The following is a 27,731-nucleotide window of genomic DNA, read 5'->3' on the forward strand; positions in this document are numbered from 1 at the left end:
CCCTGTTAGGGCAGGGCCAGGTCAGCCTTGGCTAAGGCCTGGCCCTTGTTCCCATATGGCTCGCCTAGGCGCAGCCCTTGCCCTATTAGAGCCGGGCCGGGCTGGTTTGGGCAAAGCTAAGAACAAATGAAATCAAAATAAAAGAAAAAAAGAGGGCCGGTCCAGCACTAGCCCAGACCTAGGGCCACAGTTTGTGGCCAAGGCCCCTTTTTTTTGGTACTGGGCTAGCCGGGCCCATTGCCAGCTCTATTTCTTCGGTTTTCTCGATGTATTTCACATTTTAAAAATTTACCGTTAAGTATAAAAACTAAACAGATTATAGGCTCTCGCTCTCCCTAGGGCAAAACCCTAGTTAGGAGCATTTTAAGGCCTCAAATTTTGAGACGTAACCTACTAAATCAAGTGACTGATTACAAAAAAGAAAAAGAAAGAAAAATTTGAATACGTACTCTAAAAGTGCCAAGAAGAAAATAATGCAGGATTGAACACAAACTGTCTGATTTTTGGATGTTCAAATCTAAGTGTATAAAAACTCAATTCTTTTTTAAATTTACTTTAATGTTGCTAAAATGGGCCTGAAATGTTAAATCCAGTAGATACTCATAAAGTGCGCCCACAGGAGCAAATGTATAATTTGCTCCCATAGGAGCATAGTGTACAAACTCATATTTTTCCACAGGAGCAAATGTATAATTTGCTCACATAGGAGCATAGTATACGAACTCATATAAAACTAAGCTTATGGGAATATAACTCAAATTGCACTCAAAAAAGGAAAAATAGAACTTAGATATGTACAAAGCGATATTCCTCATAAGAAATTCAAAAAAAAAAAAAAACAAAACAAAACAAAAACCATATTCACTTTCTTTTCAAATTTCATTATTTTCCCTTGGAACAATTTCCAATTGACTGCATAAAACAGTATACATTTCTAGAAAAACTCTGAGAAGAATACTGCACCAATGGATTCCCATGATCTAGATTTGTCAGTATATATGTTGATGACAGATGCATTAAAAAGATGTTCATATGAATGGAAAGCCTGGGGGCCCATGGTTCAGCCCCAAGACCTTCATAGTTAATGTGGTGGCAGTAGATGCAGTTGTTCCACTCAAAGAAAGTAAAATTGGAGCATTGTCTATCCATTAAATTCAATCTATACAAATTGGTAAATATATACTTGTTAGTACACTTGTAAATATGGCTACAAGGTTTTAGGGGGAGACAAATGTGATTTATAGTGAAGACATAAGATACAAAATGCATGTGAAGTATCTTCTTCATTCACCACTAAAAATCCAGGATTTTACATGCATAATTTGGGAAGGATCGGTGTTAGACATCGACACAGCGTCATTGTTCAGTGTCTGGTGTTTGATACTCCTCAACAGTCTTACTGGTACTTTTTGTTGATGCATCTCTCTTAGTGTTCTAAAACCTCGATTGAGAGGTTCGAACGTTCATCTGCTACATTGATCTTGATTTCTGATCTGGGCTGGATCAGATTGATTCTCTAGTATGAAATTTTAAATTTTAAAATAAAAAACTCAAAAATATAGAAAATTGCAGCGTGTGGAAATGATTTAAACGATCCACATTGCCAAGTTCCTGTCAAAACCAGGCCACTCTACCAAAATCGGCCTGATTGTTAGTTTCAAATAAAAACTAAGTCGGTTCTCACTAATTCCCGATCCAAACCGCAGGTTCCCAAATTTTAGAACACTAACCTCTCTCTCTCACCTTTCTCTTTATGAAAGCTTTCTTCTCTCTCTCTAACAAAAATAGTACTAGCCTAGATGTAACACTCAGAAATAAAAGATTGAAAGGGACAGTAGGGACTAAAGCATGGTTACAGTTGGGAAGATATAGTACTTTGCCGATTCCCACTCCCACGTGAGGTCTCCTGCCCCTCCCACGTGGGACCTGTCCCCCCTAAATTTGTTCTCTCTCTCTCTTTATCTCACTAGTTATGTTCAGCTGTCCCATCCCCTCGTGCAGTCAAACGAATGCTTATGTCAGTCTTTTTTTTATTTTTATATGTTTCTCTCTCTAGATATATTTTTTCTCTCTCTAGACCACCTTCTCTTTCTAGGAAATACTATACGAGAGAAGTTTATATAGAGCCTAGGCTATAAACAATCGAATTAGAACCTACCACAAAATTGTGTTTAGAGCTTACCTCAAAACTTTCATTAGAAGAAGTTGTTTTGATGCTCAAATATCCTCAAATCGATTATCTTGAAATCAATATGCATGGACTTGAAAATAAAATGGATTTCAAGTTTTGGTAGCAGTGCAACTTGTAGCGCATTTTTTTACTGTTAATTTTTAAGTTATTCAAGTTTTCATAGATTTGCTCGATCTATATTATTTTTTAAAGTTTAAATTTTATAATTAAAGATAAAAATATATTTTAAGGCTCGCCAAAGATTTTTATTGAGACCGTATTTCTCATTACTATTTGAAGGTGGGCTCTAATTTGATTGTTTAGAGCCTCGGCTCTATACAAACTACACCCAATATATATAGGTCCATACCTCTCTCTAGAGATATTCTTTCTCTCTCTAGACCACTTTCTTTAATACTTGTCTTTCTCTACTGAAGAGGAAATATTATATAGGTCCATACCTATTTTTGTTACACATCTCTTTGTTTGTTTATTGCCTTGCAGGTTCTCCTTTTAGCCCATCTGGATACAAAAAAATGGGAAAGAGCTTGAAAATGAGAGACAAGTCTTGAGTATTTCAATAAATACTAAAGGAGCACTGAAAAGTCTATTTTAGGGGTGGATTTTAGTCCTAAGATTTCACTACATGATCCTATACAGTAAGTACTATCTGACTACCACAATTGTGAATATAAAAGAATCGATTTTGCACTTTGAAAATGGATTTTTTTTTTTTTTTCTGGACTTGTTTATTTTAATTTTTTGTAAATCACTTGCACTAGTTTTCGAGTCGCAAAATCACTTATCAAAACTGAAAATTTTATCTTAAAGACTTGATATGTTTTTTGGGTAGTTTAGAGGTAAATGTCAAGCCGAAGCTCAATTCCTAAAAGGATTTGAGACCTCACTTTAACATTTTCCATTTCTAAGAGGGGCCCGTTTGGGGAACTTTAGAGTAATCAATCTTTAATTAAAAATTAACAGAGAAGAGGGGCCTGTTTTGGGAACTTTAGAGTAATTAATCTTTAATTAAAATTAACAGAGAAGAACTTGAGAAAGAGAGTTAAAACCGTTGTGTGGCTTCTTGAACAAAATTATTAAGGAACAAAGAAGAACTGATAAAATGGAGAAGAGAAATTTGCCACCATGCTTTTTTTTCTTTTTTTTTTAAATAAATCCATCCAAAACGATTGCAAATAGGGTCAAACTAGATTTCACTAATAGCTACCCATGTGTTGCAAGGCACACCAAAAAGATTTTAGTGCATCACTAAATCCCACGGTTAGTAATATGTTGCCATATTTTATTTTGCCTTGCACGCTTGTCTTGTTTTCCTTGTTATAGAAATTTAGGGGCGCAATACATACCCAAATTTAGAGGCGCAATACATACCCAAAATTCACTTAGTATACCCCCTTTAGCGATGCATACCATAGCGGTATGCCCTTCTCTCAGTATGCATCAACCGTCCATTTCAGTTGATGGTCGAGTCACAGTGTACGAGTTAGTGTTACAAAGATCGGACAGGCTATCAAATTGTGAGGAGTCTGATCAAGTCAAAATCGGTTATACCATCAGCCGAATCAGTTTGATCGACTTTTAAAAAAATAAAAAATATAAATACTAGTTTGAAAATTTATAATATATTAGAACAAAACTGCCCACTATATTTGGATTGTTGAACCAGTTGAAACTAACTGGTCATACCCCCGAAAACTAGTCAAACACTGATTTTTATTAGCTTTTTTGACTAAACCCAATTGTTACTGTAGATTATAATGGCCAAGACACCGGTCAGGTTGCCGGCCCTCTTTGATCTTTATAGCCATCTAATCCAACCCCTGCCATTTATTGCAAATGGAAGGTAGGCAGAAGAGAGAAAAGGACACCTTTTGCCACAATCCCATGTCACAAAATCTTCTAATAACAAGTTCTACAAGTTAAAGTACGTCTTGGAAAATCAAGGGGGTTAGAATTTGCTAAGTTTTAGTGGAAGCCATGACTTCATGACTGATGAAGGCTAATATGTGAAGATTGGCAACCACATTAAATTAAACAGTCATCTAAAATTTCTTCCTTCCTTAAAATTTTGGTGGATAAAAAGCAACCATTAATAATGTTATTTCGATTCCAGGTATATATAATAAGAGTGTGAGTAAGAGAAATGGAACAAAGAAAATTATACAAGAAGATATATCTTTTGTACAAATAGGTCCAATCATACTTAGTTGTTAGACATGAAATCAGGCGGTAGGAGGTGTATTATTGACTGAAAAATTATACAATGACCATATATCTTTTGTACAAATTGACTAGCTGCTATTGACTAGACACCGGATTTCGTATTCGACAGTTATAAGTATTTTAACTTTCTTGTATCAAAGGTAAACATTCTTACAATATACAATATCAATTCAAGCAAGAAGGAAAGCGCACTACAACAATACAAGATTATGTAGTTCATCCCAAAGGAGCTACATCGAAAGTTTGTGTGCAAGTGGAAATCTACTATCAGTAAATATTACAATCTGTTACAAGAGATACATCTCTCTATAAACAACAACATAATCATTGTCAATTTGCCTCTAAGCATGCTTTCCCAACCAAATTTGTCAATCAATCACCCTCTTTCCCACCAATGCATTGCTACCTAAATAAGAACCTCAAGACTATCTATATAGATGTAAAAAGTGAACTTGAAACTCAATGAAAAACTATCTATGTCGATTGCTTTGTTTGAGAACTCTTTTACAGTTCAAAAAATTATTCTTGAGAATCACAAGGAATCTGGAGACATCTGAAAAATTGGTGCAGTTAGTTTCCCTGTTTGCTTGGATAATTAGTGCAGTAAGTTTCCCCATTTTGATAACTTGTCTGGAAGATTAGTGCAATCAGTTTCACCTATTGGGGAAATTGTCTATTTTAACTATCCATAATGTAACTCAACAAAAGTTACTATTTGAAATATTGAATTCGAATGTTTTCACAATCGAGTTATCAATGCTAGCAAAGAAAATAAAAAGGGAGAGAGAGAGAGAGATAAAGTAAAATGTTACGAGGGGTTTGCATGAGCATGATTTCTCATTTACAAAAGTAAAAGTTAAAGTATAAGATCCTTTTTATATGCTATTCAAACTAAATGATGTGTACTGGCTGGTTGGGCCTCAATCTCGTCGCGGATTAGGAGTCGGTTTGGGACCCGACCCGGGATCGTCCTCTCGAAAAACCGTGGGACGTCAAGCATGTGCGTGTAGGCAATACGCATGCCTATGTGTGGGTGCGGATAGGTGTACTAACGTGTGAGAGGGATTTTATGTGGCGAGGGGTTCATCGCGGGTTGGGTTTGTGGACGGGTTGAGTTTGTGGACATGCCCGGGCCCTTGTGGGCCCTCTTAGATCAATCGCGCACAAGCCCCCGGGCCTTCTTGGCATGGTTTGGAATTTGCTCCCTTTCTGGTTCGTTATTGCTCTCGAGTGTTCGCAGTGATATCTGGAGTTGAATAACCCTTTGCTCGTCCCGGGATGGTTAAAGTTTTGGATTGGTAAAAAAAGAGGATCACTTAAGAGAGGTTTAGAGAGGATGGTTGGGGTCTTGGGCTAATCAGGGGTGAAATAAAAAAAACAGAGAAGGCGTGACCTCCCCCCAGGAGGTATTACCAAGTGCGTGAGAGAGAAGCTACTAATAAACGAAGCCAAAATACCCTGGAGGATTCAAGAGAGTGAAGTCAACGAGACAAAACTCATAGAGAATCACTTTTCGAAGAGCCTCCTAACAGATGAAGAAGAAAAAGAAAAGAGATATGAAAAAGAAGAGGAAAGCAAAGTAAAAAGAAAAAGGGGGAAGCAAAAGTGGATCGACTACCAGTTAAGTGACTTCTTAAGTCGGCCTCCCACAAGTGGCCTCACTAGGTTCTACTATAAAGGTCCTAGTCTGAAATGGTCTCGGCACCACAGAGGGGTCAAGCAAGCGGTGTCCGCAAGCCGAACTCGTAGATATTTGCTTCTGAAGAACCTTATAGTTAGTGGTTGGAGAGAGAGGTAAGAGGCAGAGGCAGGATGAGCAAAGCGGTAAAGAGGAAGGAGTATGGAAAAGAGGAAGAAAGGAAAGGAGAGAGAAGAAGAGAGAAGAAAGAAGAAATGGAAAAAGACCTGAGAGAGAAGAGATAATAGGGGAGGAGAAGAGAGAAGAGAGGGAAAAGGAGAGAAGGGAGGAAAATGGGGAAAGAGAGAAGAGAGGGAGAAGGGGAGCGTAGAGAGAAGTGCGAATAGAGGGAGAAAGGGGCAACCTAGCCATCCCCTTTGAGGGAGTGGGGCGAGAGAAAAAAGAAAGAGAGGGGAGAAAGGGGACATCCCAACTGTCCCTTTGAGGGCTAAAGAGAGAGAGAAAGAGAGGGGAAAAAAGGGGGCAGCCCAGCCGTCCCCTTTAAGGGGACAAGAAGAGAGAGAAAAGAGAAAGAAAGAGGGGAGAAAGGGGGCGGCCCAACCCATTCCCTTTGAGGGGGTAAGGAGAGAAAGAGAGGGGGGGCGAAGGGGGTGGCCCAACAGTCCCCTTTGAAGGGATAAGGAGAAAGAGAGAGGAGAAAGGGGACGGCTCAGCCACCCCCTTTGAGGGGTGAGGAGAAAAAGGGAGAGGGGGGAGAGAGAGAAGAGAAAGAGAGAAGGGAGAAATGGGGGGTGGCCCAGCCGCCTCCTTTGAGGGGTGAAGAGAGGGAGAGAGAGAGAGAGAGCAAGATAAGGGAGAAAGGGGGTGGCCCAGCCGTTCCTTTTGAGGGGTGAAGAGAGAGAGAAGAAAGGGGCAGCCTAGCTGCCTCCGTTGTGTGGTGAAGGAGAGAGTGATTGAGGAAAGAGATAGAAAGAAGAAGACAGAGAAGAAGAAGATGAGAGAGAAAGATAAAAGAAGAAGAAAGAGAAGAGGAGAGAAAAAAAGAGAGAGAAGAAGAGAAAGGAGAAGAGAGAGGAGATTGATAAATCGGGTACCGAGGTGGGTGAGGTAAGAGCTTGAACCCGCCGGCTAAGTGTGCTCCCGAGGTCCCTTGAATGCTCTTAAGAGGGATTTGGGTATTTAGATAAAGGGCTAGGGTGCAAGGTTGGTTTTGAATAAACCTAGGTGGGCTATGGAGTATGGTTGATGGGTTAAGTGGGGGTAGGCTAAGGTGTAGGATATGATTGGTCTAGGGAGTTGGGTATGGTATGGTATGGGGAGTAGGGTTAAGTGAGTGGTCTAGGGAGTAAGGTATGGTGTGTTATAGGGAGTATGGAGTATGGGAGTAGAGAGTGGGAAGTTTGGAAGTCTAGGGTACGAGAGTTTAGGAGTCCAAAGGTACTCCTCTCAATGAAAAAATATTCTCTCTCGTCTCTCTTGGAGTAAAAAAGTAGTAAAAGCTCAATCTCAACGGGAAAAAGTTTATGAATTTCTATCAACTTTACAACTTAGGTTACAAATAAGCATAATGAACTTATATAAAATAACTACAAAATAAGGGTGGATGACTAAAATACAACAAAATTGCTAAAAAAAAAAAAAAAAAAAGACATTAAAATGAATAAAATAATCAATCCATTTTTTGTGTAAAATGACCATTTTGCCCTTAGCTAGAATCTTGGAAAAAACAAATTACCCCTCTTGGAGGGGCCTGTTGCCATAGCCATACCTCGGGGCTCTTTTCGGTGCTTTACAGCAGCATTTCGAGCGATCCAATACCATAAAAATGGTGGTCATCTCGAGACGATTGATTTGATATCCATTATTAAGCTTGAATTGAACTTTTGAGATTTATCCCAAAATCTAGACAAACTCGTATTCTTCAAATTTTGGTTCTTCGATCTTTGCTCGTTTCTCCATGGTTTTGGTTACTTTTTTTGTCACAAATTGAATGGGAGATTGTTGTGATCGTTTTCCAACGAAAACCCCTCGATTTGAGCGGTGATTGATCATTTTCTTATTTTGGGTAGTCATCGAAAAATAGAATTCCGGCATTGAAAAATCATGCCTTGTTTTGAGTCAAAATAAGGTGTCTTCTCACCTTTAATCTTGAACAAAATTCACTTCAAATCGAACCCCTCCGAGTCGCAGTCACAACGGACCAATATTTGAGGCTATCCGATGTCGGGACATTGAGAAAAGATCATGGGACTGAATGTATGTTTCTCTTAAAAATTCTACATCTTATGCATTTTTGCAAAATTTCTCTGTAAGATTCCTTTAGTTCCAGATATTGTCTCGAGTCATGCCATATGTCAAAGCGTGTCTTGATGAGACGCACAACAGACTGAAATTTGAACTTGATTGACCTTGGGATGAAGAAGTTATGACCTCCCAAAGAGTTACCATTTTAAAAAAACACATATTCCATACATGGAAACTGATTCATTGAGGCTGCATGGGAATAATATAAAACATACCTGTTTTGGGTAAGTTGGGCCCAGAATGGTCCGGAAGTGTCCAAATGAATTGAAAATTGGTATTTGGGTAGTTTTGAGCCTTTTGAATCTAATAGTAGTGGTCTGGTACTCATATGATAACTTGACATTATAGCTCTAGTTATGAGGTAACTTTCAACAAGCTAGACAGCGGCACTGTGAAATGTAATTTTTGTATTGTTATGCTTTATCCTTATTGGATTGGAACGAAATTGGCAGAGACTCTTAGAAAATCAAATACAATCCTCTCATACTTTTTGGGGGCAAGGCGACACCTTTTCAAAATTGCTCAAAAGTCCAGCTTATTGGTACGGAAGCGCTTTCGTAGTCCACAAGTGTGATTGACACCTATGGGCTTAGGTCGTTGACCTTGGGGTGAAGAAGTTATGACCTCCCAAAGAGTTACCATTTTAAAAAAACACATATTCTATACATGGAAACTGATTCATTGAGGCTGCATGAGAATAATATAAAAGATACCTGTTTTGGGTAAGTTGGGCCCAGAATGGTCCGGAAGTGTCCAAATGAATTGAAAATTGGTATTTGGGCGGTTTTGAGCCTTTTGAATCTAACAGTAGTGGTCTGGTACTCATATGATAACTTGACATTATAGCTCTAGTTATGAGGTAACTTTCAACAAGCTAGACAGCGGCACTGTGAAATGTAATTTTTGTATTGTTATGCTTTATCTTTATTGGATTGGAACGAAATTGGCAGAGACTTTTAGAAAATCAAATACAATCCTCTCATGCTTTTTGGGGGCAAGGCGACACCTTTTCAAAATTGCTCAAAAGTCCAGCTTATTGGTACGGAAGCGCTTTCGTAGTCCACAAGTGTGATTGACACCTATGGGCTTAGGTCGTAACAACCTCCTCTATTATTCGATATGGGGCATTAGTGCATTAACAATATGCTCAAACAACAACATTAGCTATTTCATCAATATATAAAAATTTGAATAAATAATACTTTTCTTTTAGCAATAAAACCACAGACAAATAGAAAATCAAAATCAAAGAGCATATATGACGCAAAAAACATAAAGAAAGCTAGATATTTGGTCAATATACAGTATTTTTTGGCAAAAATTATCAAATTCCTGCAAATTGATATAAAAAATGTTAAATTTCACATAAATTGACCAGTCGCCTTTAATTTTTACAAAACTTATCAATTATTGTAAATTGATAAAATGTTCAATTCCAGATATAGTGATCAATTACAGCAGTCGTTACAAGAATTATCAACTCACTATAAATTAATAGTAAAAATATTGAATTCCACTGGTATTGATCAATTTACAATAAATTGATAGTTAAAAATGTCTCTTTTCACATATATCGATACATTTACAAAAACTAAAGTACAATAATAGCTTTGTAAAACCTTAATCTCAGCAATAGGTCTTTTATACCCAAATCTAAGTCCTAGAGCTGTAAAACACAATCAAATTTATTTTTCATTGCATTATACTTTGCATTGGTGTAGGGGTGAGAATTGACCCAATTTGGATCCGAAATTTAGATTTTGGACCCTATTCGAATCTGGGTATGGACGAAAAATTTGGATCCGAAATCCGGATCTGGACCCAAAAGTCGTCCAAATTAAAATCCAAATCTGATCCGGTTAGGTGGATCCAATCCGGATCCAGATCCAACCCAGTTTTTTTTTTAAAAATAGTAATTTTTTATTTTATGTATATACTTTTTAAATAGTATATATATATAGAGTAATCTGGATCTGATGTTTACTATTCGGATCTGGTCGGATCCGACCCGTTCTCACCCTACAATAGAGTTTCGTATAAAACTTTGATCTCAATTTTTTGACAGAGATAAAGTTAGAGGAATAAAGGGATATAGAGGGAATGAGTTGACTTACATCTTTTATAACTTACAAGGCAGGGATATTTGCTCTCTATGTGCATATGGATGATGGATTACCTAGGTTTCAGAGAAGATAATTTAGGAGTTCCTACTATATAGGATTTGGAAGAGTTCAATTAAGCTTAAATATGTAGTCAATTACGATTAGGACGTACGTGTTTTTTATAAGGTTAGACTGAGGTTGAGGATCTACCTAAAGAGAAGTCTTATTAGAGTTAGGAGTTAGTTAAGATGTGTTCTATTGAATATAGAAGTTTCTATTAGTGCCTGTATAAAGAGATGGTGGGGCCAATAGAGGCCATGAGAGATAGAGAGAATCTCATGAGCCATGAAAGGCGGACAATGTGATCTAGTTACGTTTTTTTTTTTTTTGGTAATTAAGTGGGGAAGTTATGTCCCTACTTGTTTTTTCAATAGATTTGGGAGTTACATCTTGGTGTTAATTAGGGGTTTCAGCGATAGGAATGAATACTACGATGTGGTAACTGGGTATGGGATGTTATTACCACAACCCCAGCCCCTTTCCTATAAAATTGGTAAGTGAATAGAGATTTGATCCCCTACCCTTTGGTGAGAATGGAGTCAGAAACCTCACCATGGGGCTCAACAATACTATCGTGAAAGTCCCAAACCATTCTCACCAATATAATTCTTAGAATCAAATAAAATATAATACATATGATTGAATCAACAACATGGAACCCTTAGGATATCAAATTATCTTGCCAAGGGTTACCTCAAAGGACTTGTGTTCACAATGCAAATCAGATCAGATTTTCGACTAAAGAGCGCTCGATTCGATACTACAAATTCGTTATGAAATTTGATAGAGAGTGAGATCAATCAAATTCCGATCTAAGGGCAGATCTATTAAAAAACAAATAGATATGTTCTTAGATCAGTGCGGAGCTAGCATCGATCATAACACGAAATACTAAAAGAAAAATACTGAAAACTACTTAAATCTAATAAATAAATAAAAGCACGGAGGAGAAAAGTTACCTAGCCAAGCCAGTTGGCCCGGAACACTCGAGGCATTGCCCATATCAAGACTGCGGTTGTGTTTACACCGCGAATCATCCGTGTCTCTCTTCAAATTTGACCAAGCCTTGGCTTGGTTGAACTGGGGTTTTTCTCATATCTGATCTAATTGTTTGAGGTTGAATGTCGATTCATATCTTAGGATTTGACTAGAGCTTGCCTAGATCTAGAGTTTGGCTCTGCTCTCACTTTGCTATCTGATTTGTTGGCTAACTCTGTCTCCTTTCTTAGCTCAATGGTCTTTAACCATAAAATGGTCGTGTAAATGCGGCTTTAAAGATTGAAAATATGTGAAAATGGATAATTTCAAAGAACCACTGGATCTGTCAGCTCAAAAACCAAAATTTAAATGTCTGAGGGCTAGCGACACACCTTGGATCGCCCAAACCAGACCCGGGTCTGGGGGACACAAGGTATGTTGCCTAGCCCAGATACACTATATCTGGCCCCAAACTATTTGATAAGCCTTAAAAAGAGGAATTTGGCCTATCTGGGCAACACACCCTATGTCGCCCACAGTTATAGGCGACGCACCTTCTGTCGCCCATGGATCTGGATGGTACGCCTTGTGTCACCTACTAGATCTGGGCGACACAACATATGTCGCGAGCCTTGATCTGACGAAAATAAAAGACTTCCACTTCTAAGTTGATTCATTCGCTTTTGTGATGCCGCCTGCAAAAAATCAAATAAAAATAAATTGTTTTACTATTTTAACTTGATTTATTAGTAAAACAACGTGTCTGTAGGATTTTGGATCTCAAGATGGGGATCATGGACTATGGTGTTGCATGGTTCAGGGGTTCTACGGAATAGTGTGGTCCAAACTATAAGCTAGACGGATACGCTCGACTTTTTACGTCATATGGGGTTAGACTGATACGCTTGACCTTTTACAAGGCTAGACGTTTTTGAATGACTTGTCATTTGAAATTAGTTGGCAGTTTAGACTCATGCCACCGGGAGTATTTTTTTTAACTTTTTTTAATGAAAATGTTTTTCATTTGAAATTGGTTGTCAGTTTAGGCTCATGCCACCGAAGAGCATTTTTTAAAAGAAAATTTTTTAAATGAACTTTTCAATATTTTTTTTTAAAATTTGGGTCTTACATTTTAACCACTTGTGACCTATTTTGTGGACCCTTATATGAGTTTATTTGGTCTTTATTGGTCTTCAAGACGAGGAATCATCAAGTATTGATTTATCTTCCTACCTAGGGTCTTGTATTTAACTTCAAATGAGTGTTCTCTAAAGTTTTATATCATAACAAAGTATTGGAAAATACAGGATATTGCCCCCTAAGTGTTAAGAATCTCTTTGGGTTTCTAATTCCATCCTCCACCACCTACCTTTCGAAGTTCGGATGATCAACGTCCTTAACGATGTTCTATAGAGCTAATACTCATTGATTTTTCTTTTGACACTATTTTAACTCAAGAAGAGGGAGGACAAGATGTTTATAGCAGTGGTTTAAAAAACTAATCGGTGCCCCGGATCTGGCACTCCAAAAACCCATCCGGATAGGTGAATCGGCGATCCGGATCAGGAATTGGCCAACTCGGTCGAATTAAGCTTTAAAAAAAATCCAAAAAAATTATTAAAATTCATTATAAATGTTATCTTTTAGGAATCCAATAAGAAATGAGGGTACTACATTGTTAATTTTCATTTTTTCATCAATTTGTGAATATTGAGATGTTATTTCCCTGTATAAATTTATGTTAACTATTAAATTTACATCACACAAAAGAAAAATAATAGAATTATCATGGACAAAGTATATAATCATGCATGGACTACAATAAAGAGTAGATTAAATCGATGAAAAAATGGCCACTAAAATCTCAAATTGGCGGAACACCCTAATCCACTAAAAAACCCAAATTATTACAACCTAACTAACAATAATATTATATACTGAAATTAAAATTGTTAGTTTACATTTTATAATTATTTTATTATACAAATAATAACAAATCCAAAATATTTTATAATATCATCAAATTTTAAATATATTATTGATAACTATAAGAAAAATAGTATATTACATGATATATAATGTAAAAATTAATAAATAAAATAAAATATTTAGTTATCAATATATAAATTATTAGAATATATACCAATTTTTGAAATAACACTTTATTTTTAAAAATTTAAAATTTTTAGATTTCTAGAATAAATTTAGTAAAATATATTGTTAGTAGAAAGAGAGAGATTTCAAATTGAATAAACTTTTGTTTTTTTTTTAACGATTTTATTTTCTGCTTATTTTTTTTAACCCAAACATTAAATAAAATTACACGTGCGGGTTAGAAATCGAACCTCAAACGTCTAATAACCATAAAGCCACATCACAACGCATGTATAAAGTTTCCATATTAATAATACTTATGCAACTGTCTTAATTTAATACACTGTTTGTGGGAATTATCCTACATCGAAGAATGAGAGTTACATTTATACATATAAATTGCTTTGTCACATGCATCTAAGTGCACGTGTAAAAACGTGGGGGCATCGCGGGCTGGTTCTGACCGGTGTATGACATCATACAAGCGGTTCAATGTTCAGAACCAACAGTTTTGTTTTAGAACCGAGCGATTCCCGGTTTTACAAAATAATCGGCACGAGTTACCGATTCCCGTGTCAACTCGACCGAGTCAAATCACTGGTTTAGAGAGAAAAAGACTTTAGAGAAGAGACGGAAAGGAGAGATAACTTTTATCTTTTTTCCGTCCTGGGTCCTTTGACTTTAGGGAAGAGACGGAAAGCAGAGATAACTTTTATCTTTTTTCCGTTCTAGGTCCTTTGACATTAGGGAGGAGATGGAAAGGAGAGATAACTTTTATCTTTTTTCCGTCCTGGGTCCTTTTCGAGTGTTCAGCATAGTGACTGATTTTCCAACACTTGAGGATCCTTTTGGAATTTCAGCCCAGCAGAGTGTTTTTATTCTTTATTTTTATTTTTTTATTTTTTTCATTTTTTTTATTATTTTTTTATTATTTTTTATTTTATTTCTTTATTTCTTTATTTCTTTATTTCTTTATTTCTTTATTTATTTATTTCTTTATTTATTTATTTCTTTATTTCTTTATTTTTAATTTTTTATATTTCTTTATTTCTTTAATTTTTATATTTCTTTATTTATTTATTTATTATTATTATTATTTTATTTTATTTTTTATTTTGTTTTTTTTTTTTTTTTACTTTTTTTTTTAAAAAAATTTCATTTTTTTTTTTTTTTTGGTTTTTGTGTTTTTTTGCTTTTTTATTTTTTGATTTTTTTTTGTTTTTTTTGTTTTTTGTTTTCTTGTTTTTTGTTTTTTGTTTTTTGTTTTTTGTTTTTTGTTTTTTGTTTTTTGTTTTTTGTTTTTTGTTTTTTGTTTTTTGTTTTTTGTTTTTTGTTTTTTGTTTTCTGTTTTTTTGTTTATTTTTTGTTTTTTTATTTTTTGATTTTTTTATTTTTTATTTTTTTCATTTGTTTTATTTGTTTTATTTTAAATTTTTTTATTTCTTTATTTTGTTATTTTTTTATTTTATTTTTATTTTATTTTATTTTTTTTTTTTTCTTTTTTATATGTTTTTTTTAAAAAACCTTTTTTTTTTAGTTTTTTATTTTTTTAGTTTTTTAGTTTTTTTAGTTTTTTCTTTTTTTAGTTTTTTATTTTTTTAGTTTTTATTTTTTTAGTTTTTTTTTTTTTTTTTTTATTTATTTATTTTTTTTTTTTGTATTTGCAATGACCCCATTTGGTCATTGCAAGGGGTAGTGATGACCCCACTCCTTTTCGATTGTCTTTTTCAATTGAGATTTTGTATTGTTCTTTGAAGGTTAAGTCTATACTATGCTCCTTCTTAGTGCTTAAGTCAAGTGAGACTCTTGCTTAAGAAGAGTGACAGAATTAAGACTTGATGACCTTATGACAAGTTAGGAGTTAACGAATGGGGCTCCATTTCATCAATAGTTCACGTTGTGTGTTCTTCATGAGAGGGGACTGCTCGTACTGAGTAGTTTGATGGGGATGCCCTGCAGGGTATTTTGTTTTGTTAGGAACTTGTTCTTCGTGAGATGAACTTTCTTGATATGGGGGTGCCCCGGTTATTAGAATTGTGCCCCTGTCCAAGTTAATTTATGAAAATCCCTCATCATGAGGAGATGACTCAATTTAGTCCTCAGCTTTTAATTCTCTGTCTCAAATGGGTATATCATTTAGGAAGTCTTGTAAAGGTGGCTCGGGTAAGCCTCTTAGGATTACTAGAAGTTAACTTCTTTTGATTTTTTAGGAAATAAGTATTCTTGAAGAATTTTCTCATATGTTTCGTAAGGAGTGATTATTTTAGGACTAAGGCATTTTCGTCATCATGAACTCGAGAACCCTTAGCTTTGGAGTCTTGGTTGAGCTTATGTTTGAGTTCATCTTGCTCTTGGAGTTTGATTTATTCTCCCACGTGTATGAGTCATATATTGCATTAACTTGGAAGAATGGCTCAAAGGAATTATCTGCCCTATTTTGATAGTCGATGATAAAGACTTCTTGTGTCACTTTCAGGTCGACATCTTCAATTAGATATATGCATTTCATGGTCTTCTCATTGGCCTTTTCCTGGGTTATGGGTTTAGAGCTATAGTTATCCTCATTACTTTGATCTTGAGGATCCTTAGTCGCAGAATACTGGATGTGCTTATGCTCGTTTTGTTCCTTATTCACCAGACTTTCCAGTTGATTTCTTCCTATGCTCCAAAGCCATTCTGGTGTGGGAACAGTTTGTGATTCACCTGAGTTAATCAGGTTGACATCAGCACTGGTTGTTGAGGTATTTAAAGTTTCTTGTTCTTCTTTGCCATCATCTTCCTTCTTTTGAACATTTATCACATCATTATCAATGAGTTCATGAACTCTATGCTTGAAAGCATGGCATTCCTCAGTATCGTGTGTGTAATTTTGATGTCAATCACAACATTGAGATGCATCTCCCCCATGGAAAGGAGGAATCTTGACTACTGCAGGTACTTCTATGAGCCTTGCATTAAGTAACTTTTTAATAACATTGGTCAGAGGCTCGTCAATGGGAGTGAATTCCCTTGACGTGGAAATCTGCATTATCCATGTGGTAAAGTAAGTTTTAATCTCTTCTCATGGTTGGTTTGCAGAAGGTTCCCTCTTCTCGAGCAAGTTCACCTCCTCGCTAGTTGACCCTGCATTATCATCTCCTTCTTGAAAGGGTTCTTCACCAATCGAGTCCTCGGTCTCATCTCCTTGTTGTGAATGGTCGACTAACATTAGGTTGTTAAAGACCCTGGCTTCATCATTCTTGGCTTGCTCATATCGCGATACTCTTTCAAACGAGTAAGGAATCACCCCATTGCTAAATAAGGTGACATATTCTAAAGTCATGTTTTCTAATGCCATGCCTATTTTCGTAGATTTGGGGAGTGGGATTTCGATGAATCGCACAGTGGCCTCTCTGAATCTTATTATAAAATCAGAGGGAGACTCGCATGATTTTTATTTGGTGGATATTAACTCACCAAGGGTAATGGGTCTCGGTCTTTCCCCATAATAGCGAGAGAAAAAGTGCCTGAACATTTCATCAGGAGTTGTTTGAGGGTTACCCTTCACGAATTTATGGAGCTATATCAGGGGCTCTCCCGATGAGCTATGTGAGAATATGACCTTAAGTTGATAGGGTAAGTATCACAATGTAGGTACCATTAACACGGAAGCGTTAATGTGTGTCTCAGTGCCCTCTTTCCCAGAATAATTGTTTTTGAATTGTGGCATCAATAACCCTAATGGTAGATCCCCTATATTTCCTAAAGTCTCTCGTGCGTAAACTTTAGGAGCTTAGAAATCATTTATTCCCATCATCTCTAAAGATTCTTGAATGTGCTTCATGCTTTCCTACATGTGGGTGAATTGAGTCGTTGGTATAATGGTGACATGATTCGGTTGTACAATCTGTTGGATCCGAGTATTTTGTATATGGCTTGCATAGACTGACGGTTTTGCCCATGTAGAAGATTTCCCCAAGGGCTGAGCCTAAGGAGTGTCTTGAATTAGTATGATGGTTGTCGGCTTATATGCTCACCTGGGTTAAATTGGGCCTGAGCTGACCCAAAACTCATGAGTTTGCACTACATGACCACGCAAGAAGGCTTACAGGATAGGATCACCACTTGATTGTGATAGATGACCTCTATTGCTATGATGGCTAGACCACTGACTCTGGATAGCTAAGTCCACCTGCCCTTGACCTTGGGTGCGTAATCTACCCCTAAGGTTAAACTGAAAGACTGAAAGAGTGACCAAAACTACTGCCAAATGGAGTCTGCCCTCGAGGTAATCCAGGACTCGAGTGATGGCTAGAGGTAGATCTCTGACACCTAGTTGGTTGAATTAGCAGGCTAACACCCCTAGGGTTATATTGGTTTGAGCCAAATAAGTTCGAAGTGGCCTATAGTTTGAACTTCTTATTTAACCTACCTGCATTGACTACGTTGTATTATGTACCATTGGTTCAGTAGGTCTTAAAAGAATGCTTGCACTCTTGGATTATCTATTACTGGGTTAGGCTTAGACCTTGACCATTACTGGTGTTAGATTATATGGGTAAACCTTCTCTAGCTCTATGTGTATGTAAACCCCATGCACTCTAACTGGCTGATTGCTAAGATTAGAATGTCGACCTCCTAACTGAACGTCAAGCTCCTAACTAAATGTCAGATTAACTTGGCTAGGATTGGCTGACTTAAAGGTCTGAGCGGGGGCCTTACCTTTGGCATGTCGACTAGATGTAAGGCTAACCCCCATGTCCTGGAGGATTGCCCCAAACCTAACTCCTTAAAAATATCATTGGAGACAACATTTTGAAGCCATGACTTAACCATGTCATTACGTTTCTTCCAGAGTGAGAAGGTGAGAGAAGAGTAATCATAGTTCCATCCATGAAACAGAGCTTGTTTTCTACACTAAAGGCCGTGAGGATAGCTTTGCTCCATGTTAGATACCTTTTTCTATTAAGACAATAGAAACTAAAATGTTTCTGGGATTATCTGAATGGTGCAAATATAGGATTATTATAATCAATAGGGAATTCCATGTTATTGATGGTGTTATCCGATGAGGTATTTGAATTGGTGGAGTTGTTTTCATCCATGGTCATGGCTGAACAAGTTGCACAGGCTGAATAAGATTAAACGAACCACTAGTTGGTGGTCAATGCGACAACAATGGACAGAGTTTCGTTAACGTGAGACAGTAATGAGCAAGTTTGATGGAACTATGTCAATGATGGGCTGCAATACGGAAGCCAAGAATTTTTGCCAATGAAAAATGACCTGCAATTGTGAAGACAGCCACGAAGGATGACGTGTGACAGTCAAGATTGGCAGTATTGCATAGGTTGCAATCAAGGAACTGGAGGATGTCCATCAATGGAAGCCTACTGCAATTGAGAAGGCAGCCAAATAAGTGAATGAAAAGAGTAACAACGTGGAGCAGGAGGATCTTTATCAATGAAAGCCTGCTACAACTGAGAAGGCAACTACACAAGTGGAGGAAAAAAACAGCAGTGTGGAGCCGGAGGATCTTCGTCAATGGAAGCATGTTGTAACTAAGAAGATAGCCATACAAGTGAAAGAAAAGAGCAACAACATGGAGATATTAGGTATGCTTTGATACCACGTTAAGTTTTGAGAAAATTGTATATTTTATTATACCAAGAGGGTGGAGATATATATATATATATAATACATTATCATAATCCCTTGATTATGGGGATTGTACAACAAGTATTACCAAGATATGGTTATACATATCCAACAACAAAAAACTTCCAAAAGGATAACTATGAGCTGCTAAGCCAGCTAATGGAGTGGCAGGTAGAGATAGAATGGGGCGCGAGGGTTTCAAGGTGCGGAGAGGTAGAATGGAAGGGAGAGAAAGAGAGGGATAGAGATGAAAACCGTTGGGTGGGCCCCTCCTACTTTTAGACCAGCTCCACCAATTGATTTCACCATCTATATTATCTATTCTATAATAAAATCATTGTTCAGGAAAAGAACTTTGGTATACCATTTAAAGTTTCCATAAGAGCCACTTTCCTAAAAGAAAACATCTTCTCATTCTATAGCTCTATAGTAGGCACGATTGCAATGTTTCTCTCTCTTGGGAGCTTTTTTTTCTTTATGTAGGGGCCTTGCATCTTTATGTAATGGGCCTCTGCTTCTTTCTTTCTTTAGATGAAGCCACATTTTTCATATAACGACTCCAAACGGGACACACATATTATTTTTCTTTTATTCCCTATATACATTAGGAATCCCCTACAAGTGGGAAATTTCTCAGAAATGTCTCATAGATATCAACTTATCAAGATCTAATAGATATAACCAAGAGTCGTAATCTAGTTGGATTGCAATAATTTTGTTTGTCACCAGTAAGAAAAAATACCTCTTTAAAAGGTCATGTGCCCCTCTCTCTCTCTCTCTCTCTCTCTCTCTCTCTCTCTCTCTCATACCAATCTATACCTTGGAAATCAATTTCCCATGACCCCAAAGGGTGGAGAAATCATTTGCTTGCTTCCCAAGAAAATTTTCTTGTTTTCCATTACTCAAATACAATAATAGCATCAATATATTAGAAGCTCATAGAATGTGCAATTTTAATTACTGTCTAACCTATCTGCTCCACCCAACACAGTATAATAATGGGAAATTATCTTAAATATATATTAATTCAAGCTTAATTGGAAAAAGACCCCAAATTTTTGTTTACCTCGTCTGCACCATTTTTCCTCATTTTATATTTTTTTTATATCAAAATGACCTTCACAATAGTCATATTGCCGTAATAGTTAGTGCATGTTATACTGTACTTTAAGTACCGTAATACTTAAGGAATTTTATACGGTACTTCATTTTATATGATACTTTAAGTACCGTAAACGTACACTAACCATTATACGACATTTTAAGTACCGTAAACACTAACCCATGTTATACGGCACTTAAAATGCGTAAACCCTTTTCTCATTATGTTTATATTTATCTCTTTCATCTCTAATTCTTTTTATGTTTATCTATTCATTCTCTCTCTAATTCTTTTTAATATTTATCTCTTCTTTCTCTCTCTAATTCTTTTGTATCTCTTCTTTCTCTCTACAATCTCATCATCATTTCTTTAGATAGATCATGTCCTCTATTTTGTATAGCCGAAATCAGTATTCGATTACTCGGAAGAGCCAATTTGGACGCGGCCAAAAATCTTAGTTTGGGAGAGAAAAGATTTAGAGAGAGAGAAGAGATAAAAAAAAATTAGAGAGAGAAAGAAGAGATAAATATTAAATAGAATTAGAGACAGAAATAAGAGATAAACATAAAAAGAATTAGAGATGAAAGAAATAAATATAAATAAAAGGAGAAAATGGTTTACAGCATTTTAAGTGTCGTATAACATGGGTTAGTTTTTATGGTACTTAAAATGTCGTATAATGGGTTTTAATTATTACAGTACTTAAAGTATCGTAATTGGCTTCACGGTCATTACCAGAGTTTTACGGTACTTAAAATACCGTAATATTACTTGAAGTTGCTATGGTATTTAAAATATCATATAAAATGATATGTATTACAGTAGTAAGAATACTATGAAGGTCATTTTGGTCCCCAAAAATGAGAAAAAATAGTGTAGACGAGATAAACAAAAGTTTAAAGTTTTTTTTCCAATTAAGCTTAAATTAAAATATATTTACGATAATTTCCCTATAATAATAGATAGCTAGATGGATTTTTCTATTTGAATATCATCTAGACCTATTGTAGTGTATAAGCAATTTGAGTAAAGGAAATGATTTTCTTTTTTTAATGAAAAGGATCACAAAATTTTATTAATCAAATGATAATTACAAATACATCACACAAGCAATTCATCTGCAACAATCGGAGTATTAGAAGTCACCCCTCTCTTAGCCAGAGCATCGGATATAATATTTACCTCCCTATAAATAAGTTGAAACACAATCGTGCAACATAAATTTGTAACCTCAGCTCATAAAGAATGTAATGACCAAGGTGGTTTGCTTACTTGATTGCACCAATTGACCACATTTAACGAATCGCCCTCCACAACACAACAACTACCAATATACCTCTCTTTTAGCAGTTTTAGACCTTGAAGCAAAGCATAGAATTCAGCCTTGTTTGTTCAAGAAATGCCGCATGGACCATCGTAAGAAAATAAGACCTGATCATCTAACTCTCTCACCAAACCTCCATTACCCGTAGGACCAAGATTCCCAGAAGAATTACTGTGAAAATTTAATTTGATAATTCCCATCATAGTTAAAAGGAAATCGATTTAATTTTTCTTTTTTTCTTGTTGAGTTCCAAATCTTTTCTTTTCTTGACCTAAAAAATGTGAAAATTTTTATTAAAATTATGTTATAAAAAGGGAAAATAGTTTTGATAGGGCTGCAACTCTATCAAAACAAGTCATGCCTTATCTTATAACTCATCAAAAATTACAATTCGAGTATTAGAAAACTTTTGCATCAATCATCTTGGCTCAAATATTATGATTGTGAAAAAAAATAGGATTTCAGGCTCTAGAAATAGTGCATATTTGTAAAAAATTATCTAGATCGTCCATTTCGCCATAAAAATAAGTGTTCATAGATCCGTAAGATCTGTACCATTTTTTTAGTTTTGAATTTTATTGTCGGTATTGAAATTTGATGTTAGAGCCATCATGGAGATTTCCGTTGCAGGAAGTGCTTTCTGGATGAGGATTTGATGTGTGGGTTTATTTTATTTTCATAGAGCCTAAGCCTTGTAGAAACCTCATCCGTGAAAAAGAACCCTCACTGTGTGTTTTGGCAAGAGACCGCTAGACCACCAAATCTTCTCCCATAATTTGTTATCTTTTTCCAATATGATTAAACTTTCCAATATGATTAAACTAACTTTATATAGAGCCGAGGCTCTAAACAATCAAATTTGATCCTACCGCAAAAATTTCACTAGAAGAGGTTGTTTTGATGCTCAAATATCTTCAAATTGATCATTTCGACATCAAGATACATGGACATGAGAAAAAAATGGATTTCAAGTTTTGAAAATAGTGTATTTTGTAACGTATTTTTGTACTGTCAATTTTCCATATTTTCAAGTATTCATAGATGTGTCGATCTATACTATTTTTAAAGCTTTAAACTTTATATTTATATATACATATATATATATATATATATATATATATATATATATATATATATATATATATATATATATATATATATATATATATATATATATATATATATATATTAAGGCTATCACAAAAATTTCTGTTATTAAAACCACATTTCTCGACATTATTTGAAAGTAGGCTCTAATTTGATTGTTTAGAGCCGAACCTCTAGTCAAACCGCACCCACTAATTAACACATGTACTCTGTAGAGTTTATGGGCCCAGGTGGTGAATTATTCAAGTCTTTTGTCTCCTTTGTGGAGTCACTGTGCTTCGGGTACTCAAGGCCTGAGCTAGTATGTACGACTCGGACCCACCACATGACTCGGCCTTACCCTTTTGCCCTTTTCCTTTCTCCTTTTCTGTTTGCCTTAAACTTTTTCTATTTTTTAATATCCCGCAGTGATTTATTATTGAGGAGTTTTTATTAATTTTCCATCTTTTGAAAATAAATAAGGAAGAAGTATCGAGTCAAGACCAATGGGCTCACATGAATTCAATGGATTCTCACCACTGCCTTTAACACCACCACACACTCTCAATACTGAAACTTGAGCACGTGAGTCTCTCCAAGTTACATTTAATTCAATATCACTGACCAATTCCCCATCCCCACCCCTCCCTCCCTCTCTCTCTCTCTCTCTCTCTCTACTTTCAATGTCACATATTAGTTCTTCATCACTTTCCCTTCTTTCTCTCTCTCACTTTTACATTATAAAACTAAGGCATACGTCAAAAGCCTATCTGAAAAGGTTGTTTAGATCATCCCAACCTGATATATACGAAGGAAAAAGTTTATATGAGGAGGCATCAATTTTTTGATAAAATATAAGGATGCAACCTTATAATCTAGAACTACGGATGCACCTGAAAAATCCATAAAAAAGGGTAGTTTTAATATTGAAAAACCCTTTGATTGATCATCTTGACATCGAGATGTATGACCATGAAAAATAAAAAGATTTCAAGTATAAAAAATAGTGCATTTTACAACATATTATCTACACCGTCCATTTTCAAGATTTCATATGTTTCACCATTTTTTAAATTTAAAATTTTATAATTAGGTGTAAAAATAGATTTTGACATAATCTTAAGAATATTTTTATAGATTTTGAGATAATCTTAAGAATATTTTGCATCAAAATTATATACCATGATAAAGTTTGAAGGTGCACCTTACCTCTACAGCTACATATACATCTGTATGCCAGCTGCACCCATATATGAATGAATAGAGAAACGACTTCAAGTCATCCCCTATAACATAAAAGACATACTCACCCCATCCAACTGTCCAATTTAGATCAAGTAAGCCACTGACCGCTTGAACTACATTTGACGTCTTAGATTATTTTTTTTTTATTTTTTTTTTAAAAAATTGTATGAATATGAAATTTGGCATCCAATTTAGATCAAGTCATTGACTATTTGAACTACATCTGATACCTTAGTATTTCATTTTTAATTTTTTTTACAAATTGTATAAATATGAAATTTAGTACATATCATCTTCTCAATAGGACGTACCTAAAAAAAATATTAAATTTTTTTTTCGATAAAATATAATGACAACATTAACCCTTGAATCTTTCATAGGTATTTTGGTTCTTTTATTTTATTAAAAATATTGTTTTTATAAATAGTATAGAGACGTGACATCATGATTGGGGCCATCTCAGCCGTCTATTCATAATAGACTGCTGGATAGGGAGAAGTATATAAGTTTTATACAATAGAGAAAGCGCCAGACGGTTTATTTTCAAGATTTTTATATACTTATAAATCATCTCGATCTGCCTTGTTTTTAAGCTTTAAATTTCATAATTGAGACTGAAAATAGATTTTTAAACCTTTGTCAAAACTTTAGGAACTAAAATTTACATCTTCCATTCAAAATTTAGAGGAGCACCTTACTTTCACTGTTTAAGAGTGGCACCATATGCAAACCTGAGCCTCGGTGCAATCAATCCAATTATTGAAAGTAGAAACTTCAACCACCCCCTTCTCCTAAAAAATTTGAAATTCTCACTTTAGACCTAAAAAAAAATATGAGGAGGGAGATACACCCGGCCCACCTGGGATGTTCTGCGTCTTCAGAAGCAGTACGAGCAGTACAAACACAATTATTAAAGGTTACACTGATTAAACTAGCAAAAAATGTAAAAAATATCAAGAAATGTGCTTCCTTTTCATGTTCTAATCTCAAATTTTCTATATTTCCAAATTCAATTGCAACAAGCACACTGACTACAAATATGCTCTCTATCTGTGCTCTCTGCACACACCATGCCTAACTCTAAGCAATATCCTTCAAAGAGTTAAAACCAGCATACAAATAAGAGAGAGAGAGAGAGAGAGTCCACTGCAGATTAAATTCTCCATTCTAGCTGAATAGCTACACAAGAACAACATGTTGGGCTCAAAACTAGCTTGCAGGCACAAAAGCCAAAGAATACTAGCCATAAATATACATTAAAAGAAGTAAACAGGCCTAAATCTTCCACATAAACACTTCCCAAACAAGAGCTAAAAGAACCCAGTTGCTGAAGAATCTTGAGAAACCGATTGATTGTAGAGGAGGAGATTGAGACCTCTTCAATGGCAAAACCAGAGACCCATTTCTAAGAGCCACATTCTTTCCATTTCCACAAGCCCCAACTCCAACTCTGACTCCTTCTAAGACCTCTGAACCATTAACACAGAGCGCCACATTTCCACTCAAATCCAAATTTCTTCCTAATCTCCTCAAGAAACCACCGTCGAAAGGAAGGACACCAGCCAACATATTTTTGCTCAAGTTCAAGTGATAAATATGAGGGAGTAAGCCCAAACCTGGTGGTATAGTCCCTGTTAACCTGTTGTTTTCTAGAGAGAGGCTGCTGAGGTTCCGAAGCTCTGCGAAAGTGTCTGGGATAGTCCCTGTATAGCCTGAATTTGCAAGCCTGAGCTCCTGAAGCCTGAACAGCTTCCCAAACTCCTTGGGCAGAGGCAAAGACATTGGATTATCATCCATTATGAAGTATTGTAGGCTCTGCAACTCCCCTATATTATTTGGGAAATTCTCTCTCATCTTGTTGTTACTGAGGGCCATGAAAACCAGGTTCTTGAGCCTACCCATTGTCTGAGGAATCCCACCTGTGAGCAAATTTGAGCTCAGATCGAGCTTTTGAAGGAGACCCAGTTCTCCAATTGTTTGCGGCACATTACCTGATAGTGAATTATAGCTGAGATCAAGGCCTAACAAAACTTTTAAGCTCCCAATCTGAGATGGGATCCTTCCATTCAAAGAATTGTAGCTCAAATCAAGGTGCAAGAGAGACGTTAAGCTAAAGATTTGGGGTGGTATCTGGCCATAGAGGCTGTTTTGAGAAAGAGTGAGGATTTGAAGGGACTTGAGGAGAGAGATGGTAGATGGTATCTGTCCAGTGAGTGCATGGTTTGCTCTCAGGCTGAACTGTTGAAGAGAGAGAGAGACTTTTGGGTTTGGTGGTATTGAGATGGTGGTCTTGGTGTGAGTGAAACAGTTGAAGAAGAAAGCAGATTGAAGGTAAGGTAGAGAGAAGATATCAGATGGAAAAGTTGCGTCTTTTTTGCAGGTTGGGTTTGGCTTTGTACCAAAATCAAGCCTTGAAACATGGTAGAGATTGTCATGGCCTGGTTTGCACTCAAGACCAGGCCATGAGGAGGAGCCCTGGCCACATGGGTTTGGGTAAGAGAGCCTCCATTGCTCATCAGAGGACATGGATTCCATGATCCTGAACAGAGTCTCATATTCTGAAGGGCTCATCATGCTTATGGGTTGGTACCCATGTGTAGAAATAGCAGCATTGTTTGATACCATTACCAATAGTAGAATCATCACTGTTAGTACTTGAGGGGGGCTTGGAAATGGTGAAAACCAGGCATTGGGAAGTGTTCCTTTCATGGTTTGGAGGTCTTAGAGAGAGATTGATGTGGAAACAAGTGAAGCAAGGGATTGGTGGCTCTCTACTGTCATAACATGGTGGTTTTTGGGGTGATTTTCGTGGTTTTGAAAAGCTTTTGGTTGAGAAAACAACTCACTGTTTTCTCTCTCACCAATTGGTTGCTCTCATGTTGATGTAGGCTGAAATGAGGGACGAAGTGCAGGCAGAGAGGCCTTTTGCATGACTTGGGACAATTGGGGCTGGTTTCATGGAAGGGTGGGTGGTTTTTTAGGGTGGTTTTTGAAGTGAGAGAAGGGGAATAAACCTTGAGCATTCAGTAACAAGCATGGAAAAGTTGGTTTGGAGAAGAAGAAAATGGAGAGAGAGAGAGAGAGAGTGGGATTTGATTGATATGATGGATGGGCCACAACATTGAGTACTTTTCTTTGCATTGCTTTCTGTAAGCATTTAAATTTCATGTCTATATAATAAGATGGTGGAAATTTTTGAAGAAGGGTTTGGAACCTGCAGAGCATTTTTTGGGAGGATTAAAATAATGGCAAGTATAAGAGATGGCCCTTTCACTTCTCTCTCCCCAACAAAGAAATCCGCAGAAATACACAGACAAGAAGTGCAAATCTACCTTGATTAAGATTCATGAGAATGAACCTAATTACGTCATTGAAAAATGGTTTGATAGTGCTGAAGCCTGATTAAAGTAAGTAAAGCCTCACTTTATAACTCATTGAAAATTGTGATTCAAGCATTAGAAAACCTTTACATTGATCATATTGACTTGATTATGGTGTTTGTGAAGAAAAAAAAAAGATTTCAAGCTCTAAAAATATGGTTACCATAATAAATTATGTGGATCTTCTATTTCAATCTTAAAAGTAAGTGTTTATAGATCCAGAATAATTATACTATTTTTTGAGTTTCGAATTTAGTTCTTGGTTTTAAAAATTGATTTTAGAACCATCATGAAAATTTCCGTTGCTCAAAGTGCTTTTTGGATGAGGATGAGGTGAGGTTTTATTTCGTTTTCATAGAGCCTAGG

At 36.0% G+C, this 27,731-nt stretch overlaps 1 protein-coding gene across 1 annotated transcript; it reads right to left on the reverse strand.

Moving 5' to 3' along the window:
• Nucleotides 1–24,955: 24,955 nt before the first annotated feature.
• RLP29 (receptor like protein 29) lies at nucleotides 24,956–27,498 on the reverse strand. The gene has a single exon (XM_020669213.2). It carries the CDS (start codon nucleotides 26,692–26,694, stop codon nucleotides 25,261–25,263), a length of 1,434 nt encoding a protein of 477 aa, XP_020524872.1. The 5' UTR covers nucleotides 26,695–27,498; the 3' UTR covers nucleotides 24,956–25,260.
• Between the last annotated feature and the right edge of the window lie 233 nt (nucleotides 27,499–27,731).

This window comes from Amborella trichopoda, chromosome 1, assembly GCF_054954075.1.
Source record: "Amborella trichopoda isolate Santa Cruz 75 chromosome 1, AtrichopodaSantaCruz75HAP2 v2.0, whole genome shotgun sequence".
NCBI classification, from domain to species: domain Eukaryota; kingdom Viridiplantae; phylum Streptophyta; class Magnoliopsida; order Amborellales; family Amborellaceae; genus Amborella; species Amborella trichopoda.